Source organism: Brienomyrus brachyistius, chromosome 20, assembly GCF_023856365.1.
Source record: "Brienomyrus brachyistius isolate T26 chromosome 20, BBRACH_0.4, whole genome shotgun sequence".
Taxonomy (NCBI): Eukaryota; Metazoa; Chordata; class Actinopteri; order Osteoglossiformes; family Mormyridae; genus Brienomyrus; species Brienomyrus brachyistius.
This window is the reverse complement of record NC_064552.1, coordinates 14,013,840-14,035,062: the sequence shown is the minus strand read 5'-3', so window position 1 is coordinate 14,035,062 and position 21,223 is coordinate 14,013,840. Positions and strand designations below refer to the sequence as shown.

At 47.9% G+C, this 21,223-nt stretch overlaps 1 protein-coding gene across 5 annotated transcripts in view; it reads right to left on the bottom strand.

Moving 5' to 3' along the window:
- Window positions 1–3,318: 3,318 nt before the first annotated feature.
- LOC125715966 (signal-induced proliferation-associated 1-like protein 2) overlaps window positions 3,319–21,223 on the bottom strand; it is a 96,248-nt gene continuing 78,343 nt past the window's right edge. For 2 of the 5 annotated variants that reach the window (XM_048988138.1, XM_048988142.1), the window contains 9 exons: window positions 20,715–20,939; window positions 18,085–18,220; window positions 15,760–15,979; window positions 13,914–14,045; window positions 12,118–12,144; window positions 7,475–7,528; window positions 6,930–7,047; window positions 6,718–6,790; window positions 3,319–4,734 (listed from right to left, as the gene is read on the bottom strand). In XM_048988138.1, the coding sequence (XP_048844095.1) occupies window positions 4,588–4,734; window positions 6,718–6,790; window positions 6,930–7,047; window positions 7,475–7,528; window positions 12,118–12,144; window positions 13,914–14,045; window positions 15,760–15,979; window positions 18,085–18,220; window positions 20,715–20,939 (1,132 nt within the window). In that variant the 3' untranslated portion in view covers window positions 3,319–4,587. The remainder of the gene's footprint in view (window positions 4,735–6,717; window positions 6,791–6,929; window positions 7,048–7,474; window positions 7,529–12,117; window positions 12,145–13,913; window positions 14,046–15,759; window positions 15,980–18,084; window positions 18,221–20,714; window positions 20,940–21,223) is intronic. The other 3 variants (XM_048988139.1, XM_048988141.1, XM_048988143.1) reach the window with 3 other exon arrangements.

Sequence of the window (21,223 nt, the reverse complement as noted above, 5' to 3'; positions counted from 1 at the left end):
GTTACTCACATACTGCGGTGCTAGACCATTTACAGCTTTGCAAGTTGTGTAGTATTTTTTAGTCAACACGAAATTTCACTGGCAGTCAGTGGATTGAAGATAAAATTGGGGTGATATGATCATATTTTTTAGTTTTGGTGAGGACTCTGGCTGCTGCTTTCTGGACCATGAAATCAGATGAAATGAGATGTCAGAACTGGACATTGCATATGTGTTAAACACGCCACTGTCTAATATCTTATTTTATTACTATTTATTACTATTTTATTTTGTTAAATCTGTGTGATCCAACTTGGCTAGCAGTATCCTTTTATCCTAGTCTTAGGGGGTAAAAGCTGCCTCTCTCACTCTTTATCTTATGAGCATAGTATAAAAAACATCTCCCGAGGTTTCCAGGACTACCGCCGAGTCTAAATTATCACTAAGCTGATTGCGTGGACTACTGCAGGGAATAGAAACCAAGGGGGCGTCATTTTCCATTCCAGCCAATCCCCGAAATTCCTTATCTGTTCCGGACAGTCGTCCATTCATTGTCAGAAGCTGCTTATCCAATGAGGAGGGTGGCGATCTGTCAGCTGGACAGAATGCAAGTTCACCACAGGGGACATTAATTCACTAACACAGCCTCCAATCCCCAGCTTGCCTCTATAACCTGTTTTGGGGATGGGGGAAGAGTCTAGAGGAAAATTCAAAGATATGAAGTTGGCAGACAGCCCTCAATGGATATGGAGGCAGCTTCTCCATCTGCAAGTCATCCCCTTAACAATTATTATATATTTATCATATGGATTTGAGCGCACACCTGTACATTGTTACATACGTAGAAGACAGACCCAGATCTTATCTATGACGGCTCAGGTATTAATTTTAAATTGTATACACTTTCATACACAATTCTCTTGAAAGTCACTTCCAGTATGACAATATTTATTCAAAATGTTCTCTGCTAAACAAAAATTTGATTGTTATGCTGCTATACATTCGTCTTCACATGTTTGGGATCTCTGACGGGGCGCACAAGGACACAGACGTGCTGAGAACAACAACAGAGGTCAACAAGCTGGCAACCCGAATTCTGCTTTGAGGTCTTAAACAAATCTGACGTCAACCAAACCCAGTCATATGGTTGCCAGACCATTCATTGCCTTTATGGGGAACACGCCTGTGTTAAAGCTACTGGATATTTAGAGCATTTTATATACAAAGGCAGGCTTTGGGGGGGCGGCGGTCGTCACACCTCTAGAGCCACAGTCAGGAGCCACCCCCCTCATTTGAACAGTTAATAGACTCCACCTTTGTGGGCGTGACAGGGCACATGCAATATAAACTGCTACCCGCATGAAACACAGGCGCTTAATTAAAGGTCCTCATTTTCTGGGTCATTACAGTGACGCACTGAAGGGGTTTGGGCAGGAATGTCGGTGGACTTAAAATATATATCTTGAGCTAAATAATCGTATTGTTCACCAGCAGTGTTTTTCCCTGTACACTGACACCAAATCGGTTACATAACTGTGATGTTGTTCCCTGTACACTGACACCAAATTGGTTACATAACTGTGATGTTGTTCCCTGTACACTGACACCAAACCGGTGCCATGACTGTGATGTTGTTCCCTGTACACTGACACCAAACTGTTGCCATAACTGTGATGTTGTTCCCTGTACACTGACACCAAACCGGTACCATGACTGTGATGTTGTTCCCTGTACACTGACACCAAATCGGTTACATAACTGTGATGTTGTTCCCTGTACACTGACACCAAACCGGTGCCATGACTGTGATGTTGTTCCCTGTACACTGACACCAAACCGGTGCCATGACTGTGATGTTGTTTCCTGTACACTGACACCAAACTGGTGCCATAACTGTGATGTTGTTTCCTGTACACTGACACCAAATCGGTTCCATAACTGTGATGTTGTTTCCTGTACACTGACACCAAATCGGTTACATAACTGTGATGTTGTTCCCTGTACACTGACACCAAACCGGTGCCATGACTGTGATGTTGTTCCCTGTACACTGACACCAAATCGATCCCAAAGGTTGTATTTTAACTCTGTATGTGTACCCCAAACCGGTTCTATAACTATTATGTTGTATCCTGTATAGTAACACCAAACCGGTTCTATTTTGTATAGTGACCCCCGGTTCTATGGCTGTAATATTTTACCCTGTATAGTGACATCAAACCGGTTCTATGGCTGTAATATTGTACCCAATATACAGTATATACTATAAACTGGTTATTTTGCTGTAATGTGGTACCCTGTGTACGTACACCGAACCAGTTTTGGTCGGCACAGGTCACTTCAACATGTAAAGAGTGGACAAGTAAATGCATTTTCTGTCGCACTGCCTAAAATATACAGATTCCTTTCACCTATAGCCTATTTTTTTTCTGAATTCTCTCATTCTCCTGCAGTTTTGACATAAACATATAAATTGAAATAAAAGGATTACTAATCCATGCTATACTGTCAATTTTATTATATGATTATGGCTTTATGAGTTCTTTTCTTTCAAAATTAGTGAATCATGGATGCATTGTTCTCCCCAATCCAGGGAGAAGCTATCACAGGGAGGTGAAATTCAGTCTGAAGCCACGCGGCAAATTGCTGTCTAATTAGTATGGCTGCCATTCATTTTATCTGGAGAATGTGACTGCCTGGTTACTCTGCAGTCTGTGAGGATTAATGATGCCGGGTAAATGTAAACAAACGGAAGAAGTTTCACTGCTATGCCGACCATGCCCTGTCACCTAGAGTCCATATATGAATGGAAATAATTCATAAGTTCCAGCTGACATTATGCCACCCTTGAGGATCCGAGGCCGCGTGCAGTGCTGTCAGAGGAATCCAGCACGATGTCTTGAGTAACTCCAGATAGCTCCAGTCATTAAGGGACTCTAATGTTACAAAAGTGAACTTAAAAGCTTTACATTCATCAATAATCAGTAGTTACTGGACTGTGGTCCTAAACAACTGCAGAGCGAGATACCCGAAGCAATCCAGCCATCGCTAATCTTGGATAACCAGTTGGGTCTATGTATCTCACTGCATTTATTTTAATGCAGAACAAAAGCCAGAAGAGTCCACTGGATGTGCCCTATGCGTTACGGCTGGGGGACACATCACTGGAGAACGTCGAGGCCATTCAATTTCACGAATGCGAAGCTCAGGTATCTCTCACTTCTGATCTTCCCGGGACACATTATTAACGTCTACAGTCTTCAAAGAGCATTTCAGAGAAGAAAAAAACACCAGTGAACAGAACACATTCGTTAATTTCATTACACACGTGAACACATGTACGTAACCTACGTTTATTTCAGAAAAGCTGACGTACTTCCCATCTTAAATGAGTCTGATAAGAACATTTGTAAAAGCATACAAACCAAGGAACTGTAGTCTAGCAGCATCCAAATGTTGGACTTTCCAGAAATAATCATTTACCATCATTTATACACATATATGTATATATAATCTCTCTGGAAAGCAACAGACACAACAGCGGAGATAGAGCTATTCCACTTTTTAGTGCAGGAAAACAAAAAAGGAAAAAAAATACTCTGGATAAAATAAAACGATTTCTGGTTAAATAAACTTAAATAAGAGTGTTAATTACAAGACGCTTCCTCTGAGGCTCTGTACAAATGAAAACTAATTTTGGCATTGTTAAAGTAGTTTGCTGACTCACATCCTGTAGTTCTAGGACGACTGCATAAAAACAGAGTTTTTGCCGCTATACACACATGACAATCTGGAGAACCATGAGGAGAGAACTGGGACAAGGCATGTCTGAAAGGAGAGCTGGAATTTAAAAAAATGGGGTAAAGGAAAGAAAGTTAAAGACTATCCCTATCAGGCACAATCTGCTCCTGCAAAATAAACGTCTATGTGACCTTGTCTTAATGATATTACATTAGTTCTAACCTTTAAGCACAGTTCTTTATTGCTAGTACAATGTAACAGTGGGGTATTTTGCAAACTACTTAAAAACGGTGCTTATACAAACGGGCACAAACGAACACCCGGACCAGCTGACACACACACACACACACCGGTACACACGCGCCCGCGCACACGCACATACACAGTGAGAGAGCACCTATACGTCCTATATCCGAATTGTGAAAAAAGGCAAACACAAACAAGGGATTCACCAATCAGCAGACAGCGTCACTTGTAGGTTCAGAGATCTTCCTGGCCTTTGAAATGGCCTTTGGCCGTGATGTGTCCCGTCTCCAGCTGAAATATGGTTTTTACGTGTTACATTCATTTTTTTTTTTATCTCCCACTTTTTAAGATGGTTTCTGGTTCTTCTCGCTAGGAAGCGTGACCTACAGCCAACTGCCTGAAGCCCAGTGCATTCGTCACATCCTGTCCCACAGGTAGCAGAGTCCAAAAATACCCCCCAACCCCCTGCCATCAGCACTCATCTCTCCTCTTCCTATCTTCTCCGTCTGGATACCACAAAAGCAACGACAACCACTGTGTAGCAGTGTCCACAGTTTACATTCCACCAATGGGAAGAGGCCCCAGGTCTCCTGAGCCCTCCCATTGGCTGTCCAGTGTTCCTCACGGCTTCTTGTCCATGGAGTGTAAGAACCACTCTGTAAACTTCCTCAGTTGGGCGGCTGCCGTCTGGCTCTCCTCGTGCAGACGGAGGTTGTCCTGCCGTAGGTGTTGCACCTGTACCTGCAGCATGGCCTTGTCCTCCTTCTCCTGAAGATAGAGAGACACACACGCACACTTGCGTTATCAGGCAGGTGCGCACATTCACAAGGGACTAGGTAATGCTTCTTACTCTAGCTGCCTTCGGTAATTACTCCCAGGAAGGTTCTGGCCAAACACACGTTGCTTTTTTTCCCCTAAGGAGCCTGCAGTTCATAATTTTATAAAAAGGCTTGTACAGGTGCCCCCTGTCACCGAATCAGGCCAAGATGTGCCGAACTAAAAAAGTAGGCCGTTTCATAAAAACGTCTTTTGACAGCTCTAACGGGAACATGTGCCGATTTTTTCTATTTTCACGAAGATCTCCTGTTCCCATTCTGCGTCCTCCAACGATCTCGCAAATAAAAACAAAGAGCGGCCATAAATTATTCACGGTCGCTATAATTAGCATCTGCATTGTCGCTCTCAGGATGGAACAATGGCTGAAAGCAGCGGCAAGTGAAAATGACTGGAAAAACAAACTTCCTGGAGAAGGGGGAGTGAACGCCGAACAGCTGAGCGCACGGATCTCTGCGGCAAACGTCTGATCTGCTTCAAATGCGAGAGTGGGGGCATCCATGTGAGCATTAGGATGTGGGAGCAGTTGGTGTTCTGACGCCTGCTAGTAAACAGCACACCGCTGCTTCTAGCCAGTCCTGCGCTAATGCTAAGGACACCAAACAAGCTTGTGTTTTACGCTGCTTGGGAACTCAGGGCACTTTTCCACCACACCAAGTGGTACGGTACTATTGGTACTTTTGCTTTTCCATTGATTTCCAGTTGAGTGTCAGTACCAAAAGTTCCAGAACCAAAACTGCCAAACCAGCTGGGCTACTACGTGTGTGATGACCGCGCGGCGGTCGAGTGAGCAGGGAGCACAGACTTAAGGTCAGGCAGACCGAAGTCCAAGAAACAGGGGATTTTTTTGTGGGCAAATACAAACACACGGTAAAGACTTCCATGACAGGCCTAGGGAAACGGACTCAGACGCAGACTGAAATACACAGGACTCAACGGCAAAGCAGGAAACAGCTGGTAACAATCAGGAATTCACACGAGGTAAGTGAGGGGGGCGTGGCACACAGGAGGATCGAACGAGCAGGTCATGAAACCGTGGGACTTTGCTGCTTTGGGGGCGGGACTTCATACGCTTTCTTTGCTGATTGGTTATGAAAATAGCATGCTGCTGAACCACAATACAAATGCTGCCTTGAGAACAGTAAGGTACACTATCTCAAAAAACAGCAGTAAACGAAGTGAAAGAAAGTTACAATGCGGACGGAAGACCGGATGCCACAAAAAGATCAGGATGGCATGACAAGAAAGCAAAAAAGTATTTTGGTTTAATTTACTAGGTGATTTTGTTGTAAATATAGGGATGTGATTTTGTTTCAATAAATACTGGGGTATTTATAAAACAAGAATGGCGCTCGTACATTTCTCACAAAGAGTGATTTAAACAGCAAGGATGAAAATGATTATGATCTCAGAGAGCACATGCAGAGCTCATGCAAAAGCAGCAGAGTAAACTTTAAACTGATTTTTAAACATGATAATTGATAGTCTACAAATCTATAATCTATAAAAAAAAATTATAATAAAAATTTCAGAGCTTGCTAAGTTTTTTTTCTATGACAGAGTAACATAGTAAAAACAATTTAGCAACACTTTAGCCCCCTGCGCTATAACCTCCTTATACATAATTGAACGTAAGAAAAGGCTGATTTTAATCTAGTTAGTGAAGGAAGAACTGCATGCGCATAACATGCGATGCTGATGTTAATATTGGACATTGGGCAGCCCTATAATATACTACAGCCATTTTTTGAATAAAATACAAAATACCCCGCCTCGCATTCGGATGTCATTCAGCACCGGTGGAAAACCAACACTTTTTTAAAAAGTACCAAAAGTACGGTGCCTGGTGTGGTGGAAATGCGCCCTCAATCCCATCTCCCATATTACTGCTGTAATGAGGTGGTGGGAGGCGCTCACCTTCCGCAGGTCATTCTGCAGCTGCCTTAGGATCAGCTCCAGCTGGTTCACCTTACCAGTCAAGGTCCCCTCACTGGTGGAAAGACCAGGTCAGAAACATTTTTAATCTTGAGAATACCTGAGTGTTACTGTATCTACAGTCAGTTTAGTATATATGCCACTGTAAAGGGCGATGCACAGGTGGGCCCTGTCCCTATGAGCGCTCAGCCTACCCCGGCTCGAGGCTAGAGCCCTGCGAAGTGACCAGCTGTCTGCTCAGCTCGTGGGAGACATCCAGGCCCAGGGGCCGCTCCATGTCCGTCATGGTGCAGAAGGAGGCCACGCGCTGGTCTGTGAGGAGAGAGGAACCTGCTGTTAGTACAGCTAGGCGGGGGCCTGGCAATGGGGGCCAGGCGCCGGAGGCCAGCAGATACAGACATGGTGGGTAAACAAGACAGCTAGCAAGTGCTTCCAAAGCTATGTGCCACTTGCAGGAGGAATGATGCTTTGGGGGGGTGGGGGAGGCACAGCACCCTCTATTGGACAGACCCAGCAGGTGCACAGCAGACAATAGCCCCTCACCGCAAACACATACACTTAAATCTGACAGGTAGCGGACACCCCTGAGCAAGCCGACTGCCCTGCTAGCCCCTTGGTCCCATCTCAGGTCTCCCTTCTGGCCGTCAGAGTTGAGCTTTGGGAGGCGGCATGCAGAGATCCAGCATTTCTGGATGTGAGAAACTGTAACCAAGCATTCCATGCGAAAGAGTGCAGTCACCTATAACATCTGCGTGATGGTACAGAGCACCGCACTCCGGGTCCTGCTGGAGGCCTGGAGTGACAGAAGCACAGGATTCCCTACTAAACTTCCTCATATCCCAGCAAACCCACGTATCATCCCAACCCCCCAGGAAATGGGGGGGGGGGGGGTTATTAATACATGCTGAGGGCCATCAGTACACCAGCTAATACTCTCAAACTAGGGACTCCCATGAAAGGGCAACAGCACAGAATAAAATCAGTCGAAGCAGCTGTTCATGCGTTTAATGTGCATCTGTTGTATCATAATTCACACCTTAAATACCTGAAGACACTAAAAACATGCTGATTTAAGAAGTGAAAGCACACCGTTCTTTTTATTTCACATTCTCCATTATCTAGGCCCATTTGGATTCGCGTCTAAATGTTTGTTCAGTTACCGCACATCAAGACGACCATTGTAGCACATATAAATAGACTAAGTGATTCGCTCTAGTTTAGCTGCTCCACCGTGAGGATGAGGAAAGAGGAAGACAGGAGAACAGACGAGGTGATTAAGTCGCTGTCTTAACCCCGGCTGGTGGGAAAAAAACGAACAGGGCAAGTTTAGAAAGACATAACCTATTACTATGCCTTTATTTTGGTACCTGTGATTACAAGAGAGGAGCGAAAAGGAATACTGTTCATTCTCACCCTTTAGCGGAAACACTCGCACAAAGAAGAGATTCTGCTGCCTTGTTAGTCAGGCTGGCTGAACACAGGGCTCATTCACCCGTAACAAGTTTCACTGGGGGATCAGGCCAACAGTTTTCTTTGAGCTGATGAATGGTAATTAAGAGGCAGAAGTGAAGCTGCTGGTTTCATCAGCATAACAAGGGAAAGCAAGTATACAGCACACTGTCATCCATCTGGTCCCGGACAGAGAGGAGGTGGACCTGGAGCCTATCCCAGATAGCACAGGACATGAGGTAGGGCTGCCCCCTGGATGGGACGCCAGCCCATCACAGGACACGAGGCAGGAGCCCACCTGAATGGGATGCCAACCCGCCACAGGACACGAGGCAGGGGTGCCCCCTGGATGGGACGCCAGTCCATCGCAGGACACGAGGCAGGAGCCCACCTGAATGGGATGCCAACCCGCCACAGGACACGAGGCAGGGGTGCCCCCTGGATGGGACGCCAGCCCATCACAGGACACGAGGCAGGAGCCCACCTGAATGGGATGCCAACCCGCCACAGGACACGAGGCAGGGGTGCCCCCTGGATGGGACGCCAGTCCATCGCAGGACACGAGGCAGGGGTGCCCCCTGGATGGGATGCCAGTCCATCGCAGGACACAAGTCAGGAATGCCCCCTGGACAGGGCGCCAGCCCATCGCAGGACACACAAACAGACTATGTGTAATTCATAGCCACCGTTAAAACTGTAATTTGACAGCAGGAAGAAAACCGTACAACATGGGGAAATGTTCAAACCCTACACATGCTGGGTGTGGGATTTGAACCCCCAACACTCAAGGATTGAGGCAGACTCGCTGCCCACTGAAGGCACCGTGCTGACCTACAGTGTAAGCTCCTTACTAGGGAAGGCAGTGACGGCCATGCACAGAGGAGGCTGACAAAGCAGAAGGGCTTCATAAATCTACGGTGAGGGTTTCTGCGTGTCTGAGCACGGCTTTACAGCACAGCCCAATTCAGCACTTACTCTGTGCAATAATTCACTGTAACATACAGCCAGCCAGCAAAAACAACTGTCATACAATGTGCACCATCAAATCAGAGTCTGCCACAAACACTGTGCTGCTACTGCAAAATAGGGCACAATGCTAGAGCATCGATTACCATACACTAGCGGCCAAAACAGTGGAAACACTTCCAGTTTTTAGAGACTGCAAAACTTTATTCAACTGTTGCTTCAGTTATTTATTTAATCATCCAATGTATGATATCTGTAACATTCGTTGATGGTTTATAAACATTACCGCTGATATCTGTGCAGTAGTTTTTAAAGCACAGTGGTAAAAATTCTAGGTGTTTCCGCAGCTTTGGCCACAAATGTAACTTCACTCATTCAAAACAGAAGAAATTATGTAACTGAAAGAAAAACTAAAAGATTGAAAACTACAAAAGACTTCTGACTAAAAGTGTATAACCCAGGCAAACTATGCATTAAGGAAAAATATCAAGCAGGATATTGCATTTAGTACAAAAGTCAGTGTTTGTGTACTATGAAATCTCATTGGTTCCACCACATGTCACTTATTTAAGAAAAGTGTGTGAAAGGTCAGCAGAGCCCTGCCCTGCAAAGGCCCCTCCCCCATCGCCTCCCAAGAACACCATACCGGACGGAGGGTGCAGACGGACGCGATGTGAAGCCTGGAAGCCGGGAACACGTCTGCATGCTCACCAACAGACGCTCCGCTCCGAGTGAAATCTATGCTGCGTGGATGCATTCACAGAACTGCGACTTGCGATGCGGAATGACCCATTTTTCTGGGTCTTCTCCTTAAATCCTAAACAGCCCCATATAGAACACTGAGTGGGTAAGCATTTGATGCTTATATATCATCTCTCTCCAATATGAGGGATCTGCATAATAATAAACCAAAATGAACAGAATCCGTCTATTCGATCCCGAGGAAAAAAAATCCAAACAAATCCGGCCCCCTAAAGCCGCTTTTACGGATATTTTCCAAGATCGGTGGGGGCTTGGCCTACACGTACAGAAAGAAGTGATTGAAAAACGAGTGAGACGGCTCGCACTCCTACCCAGTATGGTGTCGCTTTCGGGGTGGACAGAAACAGCGGGATAAAGCCCGTAGCTTAAACTTGAGTAAAAAGGGAACTTCATACAAGATACTATTTTACAATAACAAATAAACAAACAAAGATGAATAAAGAAAAACACCCCGCTTCAAGAAAGTTTCAGAATAATACAACCCTGGAAAACAATCTTCAAAAAATTTAATTTGTTGCGACAGCACCTACTTCACGTGGGACATTTTTCTAAAGAGAATGCCCACAGTCAGACTCGATGTCCTCCAAACCAATCGTGTCCTCAGCGCCACCCCTCTCACCCTGGCTTTGAGCGGACGGGAGCCTCTGCCTGCAAGACCGCCGTCCACTCTGACAGGGACGGAAGCATGATTCGCAGTGAGCTCACGGTGCCGTGTCACAGCTGCCGTCCACTGGAATACCCACGTGGGAGCACATGACCAGCTACAGAAATGAACTGATATCCTTCCCCTTTCCCAGAACCGCTCATCCAGTACAAGGTCACCATGAGCCTGGAGCCAATCCCAGGAGGCACAGGGCACGAGGCACAGAAAAGGCATGTTTTTGAACTGCATGTGGAAAATAGCATAAACACAGTGAAGTAAGCAAACTCCAAACTGAAAACCATTATGGGATGAGACTGCAGCTGCACCCACTGAGCCACTGTGCCACCCTACGACCGGATATGTATAATAAACACACTTCCCGCTTGGATATTACTCAACTGTTATATGCTGCGTTTGAGTCACACTGGAGGAGCAATGGGGATCATCTGACTGTACAGTGACACTAAACAAAGTAACTGCTGCCTGATAGTCAACAACAAGGGGATTCACTCCTCGTTCTATCCATCTCATAACCTCTGATGTTTACCTGACGGCATCACCGATGTAAACACCCAGTATGAACACACTGTAATATCTCCGAGTCGAGGCACGGTGCGACTCATCCAGCTGCCTGCTGCCAGTTGCCGTTGGCAGACCTGCTGGCCATGTACGTCAGCTCGCGGTGACGACTGAAGCCCCGATGGCCCCCGAGAGGTACGGGGCAGGCTGGCATTCATGCCATCTGTCCCTCGGTACGTCTGTGGCTGCCCATGTGATGCCACCCGTCACCCCCTCCTGCCCCACAGCTGACGGAGAGGCGAGCCAAACCCGGGCACACTGAATCGCGCCGGTGTGGTTGTCCGTAGAGATTAGCTACGGTCGTGTAATTTGCAGTCGCCACGCTGGCGGAGGGGGGGTTTGGGGGGTGCTCCATGCCGCGTCCCAGTGACGGGAAGCCTGGCGAGCCGCTGCCTCCATGACCCCAAAGATGCTGCGGACGTTCCTGACAGGGAAACTTGACAGGCAGCCAACATGTTGACATGCTGAAGCGTTAACAGCTCAGCGTAAGCACACAAGCGGGAAATCATGGGGATGCTGATTAACACTGGCACCAGGAGACAGAGGGTTAATGCTGCAGAAAAAATAAGCATGGAGCTTATTTCCTATGCGTGACAGGAAATGACATCAGGCTGTTGCCGGGTATTTCATCTGTAGTAGTATTTATTAATTTTTTTTGTTAATGTGGTAGGATTTTCTCCAATAGAGGGGTCAGGCTTTTAATTTGGTGATCAATTGCAAGTTGTCTGTTCAGCTCAGCAGCCCCCAGTGAAGGGCCCCTAGGCTGCCCATTTAGGTGCCTGAACCTTATAATCATAGTGACGGTGTTGTGTCCAGTGGTGACGCTGGGCCTCTGCAGGAGCCCTAAATGTGTGGGTACAGCCTTGGCATTTACGGGACTGCCCCCTCGCAAGAGTGACACATGCAGGCGAGGACGTTACAGCTCGCTAAGGAGGGATGCAGCACGGGTGCATTATGGGATTGTGGCACATCACACATATTACCTTCCAGAAAGAGAGCAAAGGACAGCTCTGCAATAAGAGGGGAAAAGAAAGCAAGGTCAGAAGGGGAACTGAAGAGAAATCATGGCACAAGGATCACCAGGGCCAATTGCCCTTTAATTTTAACGAGGTAACTAAATGTCACTGGACTGACAGCTTGTTAGAGCTTTAACCTGTGTGATTTCTTCTTCCACTGGCTGAACCTGGGCTGATGCGAGGCTGTGAAACTCTTGACTGTAGTTTTTAAACCACGGCCATATTACATCCATCCATCCATCTACTTTCCAACCAGGTCATATTCACAGGGGGCACTGGGCACAAGGCTGGGAGCACTGCCTCTAGTCTCCTCTACTTTGGCTAATACACCCCCTCTCACCCCTCCTGGGCTGTGCTGCCTGAAGACCCAAAAAATCAAGATATTTTGCCTACCCTACTACCTGCTACACCCCCACTAACGGTGATGTCAGAGTCCTTGCCAAATGTCACCTCTGGCTTACTCTCTGGGAACACATAAAGTGCCTTGAAACAATGTAATGTTGTGAAAATATGCTATACGAATAAAACTGAATTGAACTGAACTGAACCCTGTACGGGATGCTAGTGTCACATGGCAATTTGCTCTTAAGGCATGAACTGAAGTCATGCTGACATCAGCAGTAGGCAGTGCTAACATCAGACACCTGGATGTATTAAAAGCATCTTTCTAGCTGCTGTTGGCTTCTGGCTGGATTGTTCTTATCACAGCTTGGTTGGGTCGTGACTCTGGTTCTCCTCGGTGGGAAGTATGTTAACGAGCAGCGGCGTCCCGTCAGCGAACAGCGAAACAGGCCAACGGAAATCTGCTCAGCTTGGCCAGCCAAAGATATGGCTCTGGTGACGCGCTGGCCAGCCACGGTAATTTCCAAGCGTACATTAAGGCTGGCTGATATTTCTCCTGTATCATCCATCCATCCATCCATCCATCCATCCATCCATCCATCCATCCATCCATCCATCCATCCATCCATCCATCCATCCATCATTCTGCTTAACCGGCAGCACAGCACCGGGACCCGGAGCGTATGGCAGGAAGCACAGGACATCAGACAGGAGACACTCTGTGTAATATTACTTCTCCCACCACAATCCACAGCAGAGCAGTACAGAGCTCCACATCTGTCCACATCTGCAGAAAGCCGCGGCAGGTTGTAATCTCACGGGTATCAATCTACAGCATGTGCTCGCCCATATCACATGTAGGCTTCCAGATTCACTCTGAATTATTACAATGTGTTTATAAACAGGTCTGCTTGAGAGAGAGAGGGAGCTTTTCCTGTGAAACATGGCCATTTTGAAAATCTAAATGAGGCTTTTTTAAAAAATAAAACGACACCACACTTTGATAAATTATACAGAAGGCACCAAGAGTACAATAAAAGCTTTTATCAAACTCGACCGCCAGCAGCGGGTCACTAAGATCGACGCATCCGAATGGAAATGTTTGGACAGAAAAGAAAAGCTTTAATTGCCTGCGACTTGCAGCCGAGTGCCTGACTGCGGAAAGCAGAGGAAGCCGCCATTTTCCTGAGTGGCTCCTTGCAGGGCAGCAGCGTGAAAATGGCTCCCTCCTGGAAATGCGATCTCCGTTTCCAATTAACACTACGAGGAGGGACGTGGCTGGGAATGAGCATTGCAAATACAAACAACAGCAGCCAGGAATGGGGGATGCTGAACCGAGTCCCCATGTAGGATTGAGTAAGGGGTGTTTTGAGGAGACGCACAGCCTGTGGACGGGCGGCCCACTCCACTGGACACGGTACCTTCGAAGGCCCGGGCAGCGTCCACCAGGTGGGACCAGTCCAGGCCGGAGATGGGGTCCGGCAGTGGCATGAGCCCAGGATCCGTGAACTTGGACTTGTCTGCCAGGGAGCCGTCAGAGGACCAGCATTCGTCTGGAGGTGGAGGGAGCTATCGTCAGGCTGGTGCGGGCGGGGAAGCCCACCTTCCTAAAGCAAACTCCCACAATCCCCTGCTTCCGCAGCTCTGACTAAGACTCGGCATACGGTGCAGGATACATGCAGGCCAATGCTTATCAGAACGACAGATTAACAGCCTTGCTCTAATGATAAGACTAATAGAAATTTGTCATAATAGCACAACAAATTTATTAAACAAAGTTACAATTATATAACTATAAGTAGATGTAACTCAACGCACTGATATTTTCAGAATACACACTCAAACAAGTTTGTCATTTAAAAATGTCCTATAAATATGCTGTGAATTTCAAGGTCGTCCAAAAAGACCTTTATTTCCAGATGTTGTGAGAGACCCCCCGGCTTATAACTGCGGTTCGACACGGCCGCGCCCCATGTGCAGATGCAGATTAGAGCCTGGTGCCGCGTGGTCTGCGGCGGACGGCCGGTGATTAACGCGTGAGGCGGGCTGTCCGGGTTGGGCACCGATCCCACAGTCACTCTGATGGCGCTGCTGGACTCCGGCTCATTTGGCAGCTTCCAGCTCCCGTCCGCGAAAGGTGAAGGGCATGAATAATGAATGAATCACATGCAGGCCTCATGAATGCCGGCCCGCCTCTCACCCGGGCGGGGGGGAAATCCTGCATGCAGAGCAATCCTCTAGGGACGTGCGGTTTCAGAGAGGTATCAGGCTGTAGCAGGAGTGACACTGGACGTGCTCGAAGGTTAAATTCACCGGGATGGATGCCGCAGTGAGGCTAGCGAATCGCGGGTCTCCCCCACGGGATCCATCCAGCCAGCAATAAATCTGATGTCTGGGTTAATGTCCTCGTGTTTCAATCAAAAGGACCCCCTCTCAGTCTGCGTGATGGCAGGAGGCGCAGAAGAGCAGTCATCTCAACCAGGGAGGGGGCCACTCCACGCATGTGTCTAGTGGGTCTGGACACCCAAAACTCATCTCAAGGTCGAAAGGTCAAATCCCACACAGAAAACCGGACGCCTCAAACAATCCAGTTTCTCTGCAAGACCCGCAAACGGCATAGTGCAAATGGGGTGGGGGGGTTGGGTCAGTAGATACATCGCGCAGCCGCGAGACGTGACTCCTCGCTAATGAAAAGCTGCCAAAGAGAACAGGTGACAAACTACACCTTGCAGCCTATTAACTCGCGGGCACCACGGGCGGCATCGCCGTGTGCCAGCCAGGCCCGGCTCATGTGCAGCCGCACACGGCTCGCTCTGAAAGCCCGAGCGAGGAGGAACAAACTGCATTTTAATTAAGGCCGTTCTTTAAAAAAAAAAAAACGCAGCTCTTTCTCCCTTAGGGACAGGAAGGGGCGCCGATCAGAAGATGGATCACATGGATGTCAACTGGTTTCAAAACTGCCCCGTTAGCCTCTGCAAGCATTCCAGAGGGAGCCAATGGGGTTAGTGGGAGAAGGAGGTACAGTGTTCCCAGGAGGTACAGTCCTGTTCCTATATCTGCAGTTTGAACAGTCCCTGGGGGTCGTGTCACACCCATGCAAGTCCATTATTATTCATACACCGCATATAAACCTGCATATATAATAATGCTATAAATACAGAAACAATTCTATGAAATATACATTATATATATATAATGCACAGGCATACGTTTTCATATAAATATACAATTCATCATGTTATTAACGGCAAACAGCGATGTACTCACTCCGCAGGTTGGAGGCGTGGCCAAGGGCGGGGCGTGGCGGGGGCAGCGTGCTGCGATAGGGCGGCGTGCTGCTGAAGAGGATGTCATTGGGTGCGGCCTGGTCCAGGGCAAAGCCACGCGTGCTGGTGCAGGACGAGGCCCTCCGGTGACTGCACACGCTCTCGTCTGACAGCGTGCGGTACAGCGAGCGCCGCGGAGACAGGGTGCCGGCGGAGGACAGCTGAAGGGGCGCGGAGAAAGGGAATCGGGGTTAAAGGACCACTGGGAGGACATGAAGTACTGTTTCTGTGGGAAAGGGAGGTCGACCTACTGCTGCATGTACAGGCGCAGACATGACTACGGTGCCGCAGTCGAGGGGTCAGCGCAGTGACACAGGCCACAGCGAAGCAAAGCTGCGCGCGCCATGACTCTGTCACTAGAGCAAGCCGTCACCTCCCAACCCGTATCCCGGAAGCAACAGACACAAATCGGGAGGCCAGCATGACTCCTGGGTTTGCCCTCACACAGGGCTACTGTGTCTATTACATATACAGCACAACAGGGAGACACAGTTAGCTGGAGTGGTTAAGGAGTGAAGTAGTTTGCTCTGGATGCTAAAAATGGGGATTCTGCATCGCTGAGCATTTCCAAAGCGCTCCCATAACTTCATCCATATTTGACGTCCATCAAAACTGACGCGACGCAGGAAGCCCTATGCTGACATGAGTGAGAGGTAATGGATGGTGTTTTTTTTTTTAATAAAGGCACATTTAGCATAGAATCATGACAAACCTCCATCCATCTTAGCTATGGAAAATATGCAAGATATTCCTGTACTGGGGGGGTCCAATGTCCCTGAAGCACGACAAGAAAAAAGTGAAAGAAAATTACGGCTGAAGGAAAAAATAGCTTGTAATGGCTTTAGTTGCAAGTGACCTATTTATAAATTACTTTTATCAATATATATTTATTTAGTAGACCCTTTAGTCCATAGTGACGTCAGCCACTGACCCTGGAGCAGTCGGAGTTAAGGGCTTTGCTTGAGGGCCCGGCACTACAAAACCCTCCCCTACTTTAAAGGAGTGTGGCATGGATTTTACACCACATGGTACAAGTACACCAGCGTAACATACAGCTTTGGCCTCGATAAGGTAGTAGTACGTCTCACAAAAGTCTTCTAGCTGATGCAAAGGGTCGGTGAGAGAACTCCTAGCTTTCCTGTAACATCCACACCCCAAGACCAGGGTTCTTTACTGCTCCACAGCATCAGGAAGTACGTCCGGTTTCCACGATGCGCCGGTACGTGGAAGAGGTTCTGAATCCTTCGTGGAGGGGAATCCCGCACCTTGGGGATGCCGTTTCCTGGACAGAGTGAGTTTGAATGTGCCGTCCCTGAGCAGCGAATCATTTGATGTGCTGATCGGACAGAAGAGTAATTGATTACGCGTATGGAACGCCAACTGAATGTGGAAGGAATGATATACTTTTTTTTCCACCCACAGCCTGACTCAGACATACTCATAAACTGAAGCTGAAAATGTCCTAGAAACGACATGTGTCCTTTCTTACGCTGTAAAGCAGGAAAGGTAACGCCACAGAGAACCAAGTGAACTGATTTCCCTTTTTCGTGACCAGGTTTAGTTCAAGGTCTGAATGCCCACGGTAAGGGTAAGCATTAGGCCTTTAATGGGGCTCCTTTTTAAAGTTCCAGAAATGCCTGTGTGCTGCCATAGAGCAGCATTTCCCAACACAGGCCACAATTTTTGCTCCCTCCCAGCTCCCAGGAAGAAAGTTCACATTTTTGCTCCCAACTATAAGATTCAGATACAGTAGGTGTCATTACATGCTGTGCTGAATATGTGATGGCCATGGATCAGTGTAGCATGGGTGAAGCAACTAAACTGCATGGGACTGTGTAAGTAACTAGCCACAGATAGCCATACTGGTAAACTTGAGAAAGTGTATCTACCATACTACCATTTTTAATAGTGCCAAAACATGGCCCCGAGAATGGCAGTTCCCTATCTCCCAGTTAGACAACTGGCACTGATAATGACAACCCAAATATTCAATTTAGCCATCAGGAAGAACGCAGAGTTATGCTCTCTATCTCCTTGGCCACCATCCAGGACGGTAAATCACAAGAGGCATTCGGATACTCCTGCTCTCATGTGCAACATGACAAGCTCTCCGTGGAAACAGGGAGGAGACCCGACATATCATTAGTCACCTGGGCAGCCCACGCTGTCTCAGTAAACATTGCCATGCAGTGTTGGCGGGTGGAGGGACATGGCGGGAAAACACAGCAGCATTTAGGCCCCCCCTCCCTTGTGTTGGCCCGCCTACCTTCCGCCGGCCATCCTCTTCGGAGACGCTATCGGGCAGAATCATCTTGAGGAACTCCTCCTTGGACATGCTCTTGGGAAGCTTGCCGTCTCGTATAGCTGCTTGCATCTGCAGGGGGATGTCTGCGTACAGCTGCCTGTGGGGTGGCAGGCGGAGAACAGGGGAGATGCAGTGGAGCTTGCTGACATGGTTCAGTGTTATTCTTTAAGACCTGGAATCAAAGCACTTACTCAGCTAAGTAAATTACATTACAAGCGAACAATTTTTAGCATTAGGACTTAAGTGCTGTACTATATCATGCAAGAACTCATAATCGGTGTTATTCATTTGTTGCTATCTATGGCTGTTTTTGGGGGCGGGGGTATAACCGTGAAATGAATAAGAGGTAGGTGGGGGGGGGGGGGGGTGACAAATGCTACACATCCTTTCGATTGGTTAGAAATGGTTTACTGTGCAATACAGAAGAAGATGGATCCTGGAAAGGAGACTGAAGCTTATGGGCTGGGGCCGGTTCAAGTGGTGCCTACAGAGAGGCCGATTGGCTGCTGATACTCTTACCTCCGCCTGTCAGTCAAACAAACTGATGCAGAAGGTAACGGGCAGGATGGGGACTCTGGGGGCGATACCCAGGAAGACTCTGAGACAAGCGCTGATGCTGGATTCACATGGGGGGACCTGCTGACTGGGTTTGGGACTAAGCCCAATACGTTTAAACATCCCATAAAGGCCCGATCACCCAGAGCATTAAACACGGCTCTCAGGTCAGATGAGGACATGCTGTGACCGCTCTTGGGGGGAGCGCAGAAGGTTAACAGGTCCTAACAGAAAATATGTGTAGCTTATAGAGGGAACATAGCTTATAGAGTGCACTACACTGCACTACACTGCACTGCACTCCGTCAAAAGTGGGAAAGAGAAGGCAAACGGACGCAGACAGGGAGCACGGACAGGCCAGCTCGGTGCCGCCCAAAAGGGTGCAGCTCTGGGGGTTAGGGTTAGGGTTAGCTGAGCACCGCAGGTGCGGCTGGCCCTCTCACCCAGAGCTGCCCTCCAGAACCTTAGATGGAATGACTGTACAGCACTCTAAAAGAACAAAGGAACAGAAGCTGGAACAGCACAGTCGCTTCCTCAAGCAAAGCAGCCCATTCTGCTCATCAGGAAGTAAGGTTTACCATGTAATAAGCAACTTTAACAGGGTATGGATTCTGAGGCAATCATTAAGCTGGGGGTAAGGGTCTCTGCAAGTCCTTTACAGGGCAGATTAGAAAACGCATGAACAAATTACCTTTCCCCTCGCTATCTATCACCGTCGAGTCGCGGGTTCAGTCCCTGTCCCACAAATGTGATTACGGAACTCACAATGGGGGATTTTTTTCCCAGTTCTGAGATAATAATAAACATGGCAGCAGGGCGGGAAGGAATCCGATTTGCCGTGCGGCTGCTTTCTACGACCCGGATGCCAGTTTCTAATGATCTTGCCGCAGAAAAATAGGAGCAGCGATAAAGGAGCCCCCCCCCCATGAGTGTGCACCGCTCCTTAAACTCGCTGCAACTCAGAATCCACCCTTGCAGGGAGACCAGTTTCATAGCGGGTCAGATGCAGGTGGCAATCATTAAGGAGCACTGAGACATGCTGGCCGTGCCACGTCACGGTCGTTAGCGAGCCCATCCGCTTTGGCCAGTCGCCCACATGCCTGGTCGTGCAGGAAGCCAAACCACCTTCCAATATGAACTGGGACCGCGGCTGATGATTATCTCATTACAAAATCAGGGCGATGGAGTGGGCGGCACGGTCGGTAGGCGGTTAGCGCTTTCACACCTCCAAAATTGTGAGCTCGTATTCCTACTCTGGGCTCTGTGTTTATGCTCCTGTGTTTCAGACAGTTTTCTCTGAATAGTTCGGCTTCCTCCTGAAGTCCAAAAACATGTTATTTGATGAACTGGGGTCGCTGTGTGTGGATTATCTTTATCTTACATTGTGGGAACCAATGTCCCCCAAAATGTGATAACAACCATTTCTCAGGTCCCCACAAAGATCTGTGAATGCAATCAAAAAAGTAAAAATGCCAAAAGTCTTGTATTATGTTTGGTTATTTATGGTTAAAGTTAGGGCTGAGTAGGGGTTAAGGTTGTCCTGTTGGGAGTAGAGTTTTCCCCATAGAAATGAATGGACAGTCCCCACAAAGATATGAGTACAGGTGTGTGTGTGTGTGTGTGTGTGTGTGTGTGTGTGTGTGTGTGTGCGCCCTGTAGTAGGGTATCTTTGCCTCATGCCCTGTTTCTTACTGGGATAGGCTCCAAGCTCATCATGACCCTGTACTGAATTTACAAAATGGATGGATACTCAAGTGTTACTAATTTAAAGGGAACACAACCTAAAATACAACATAAAACATTCTCAAAAAGAGGTCTTTAGAGTTCTGGCTGACCTCATTGTGCATGTTTACCACTAAAAACAAATTTTCAAATGAAACAACCTAATCAAGGGCAATTATGGCCATTCTGCCTTGCAAAGACAGGAGGTACTGGTTACCGCCTGAATTCCCTGCCTGAATTTCATACGCACAAGAAAAATAAAGCGTTTGGTAGCTCATCAGATGAGATCCCTTTTTCTCCAGGGTTACACTCACCCACACTCTGCCAACCTGTCGGCCTCCTCGGGTGGAGGGCTGTCCTCTGCCTTCTTCCAGCCAATCAGGTACTTGCTTGGCGGAGCCTGGCGAGCATATGCTCGTACGTCCATGGTGGAGCTGGGCAGCAGGCCGCCCGGGGAGACGATGTAGACTTTCGAGGAGTCCAGAGAGATGCCCAGCTTGGAGCTGCGGGTGGACGGGCTGCCCGAGTGGTGGGATCCGCTGGCCACAGGGAGAAGGGAGAATCCGGCATGGGTCAAAGGTCACTGGCTAACAACCGGGAGGAATTTAAGTTTTTAGAAAGCCCTGAATGTATGAGCCTCTCACTACCATCATCTCAGCCGACCTCATTTCCTTCAAGATCTCCAAGTGACAAAGAGGATTTGGATCAATTAAACACGGTCGCATGCGGAGACCGAATCATCGATAGTCTGGCATTAAAGACTGGGGCAGATCTCTCCTGTCCCATCAATTATCAGCACCGAGATGGACTGGGTCAGCTACCA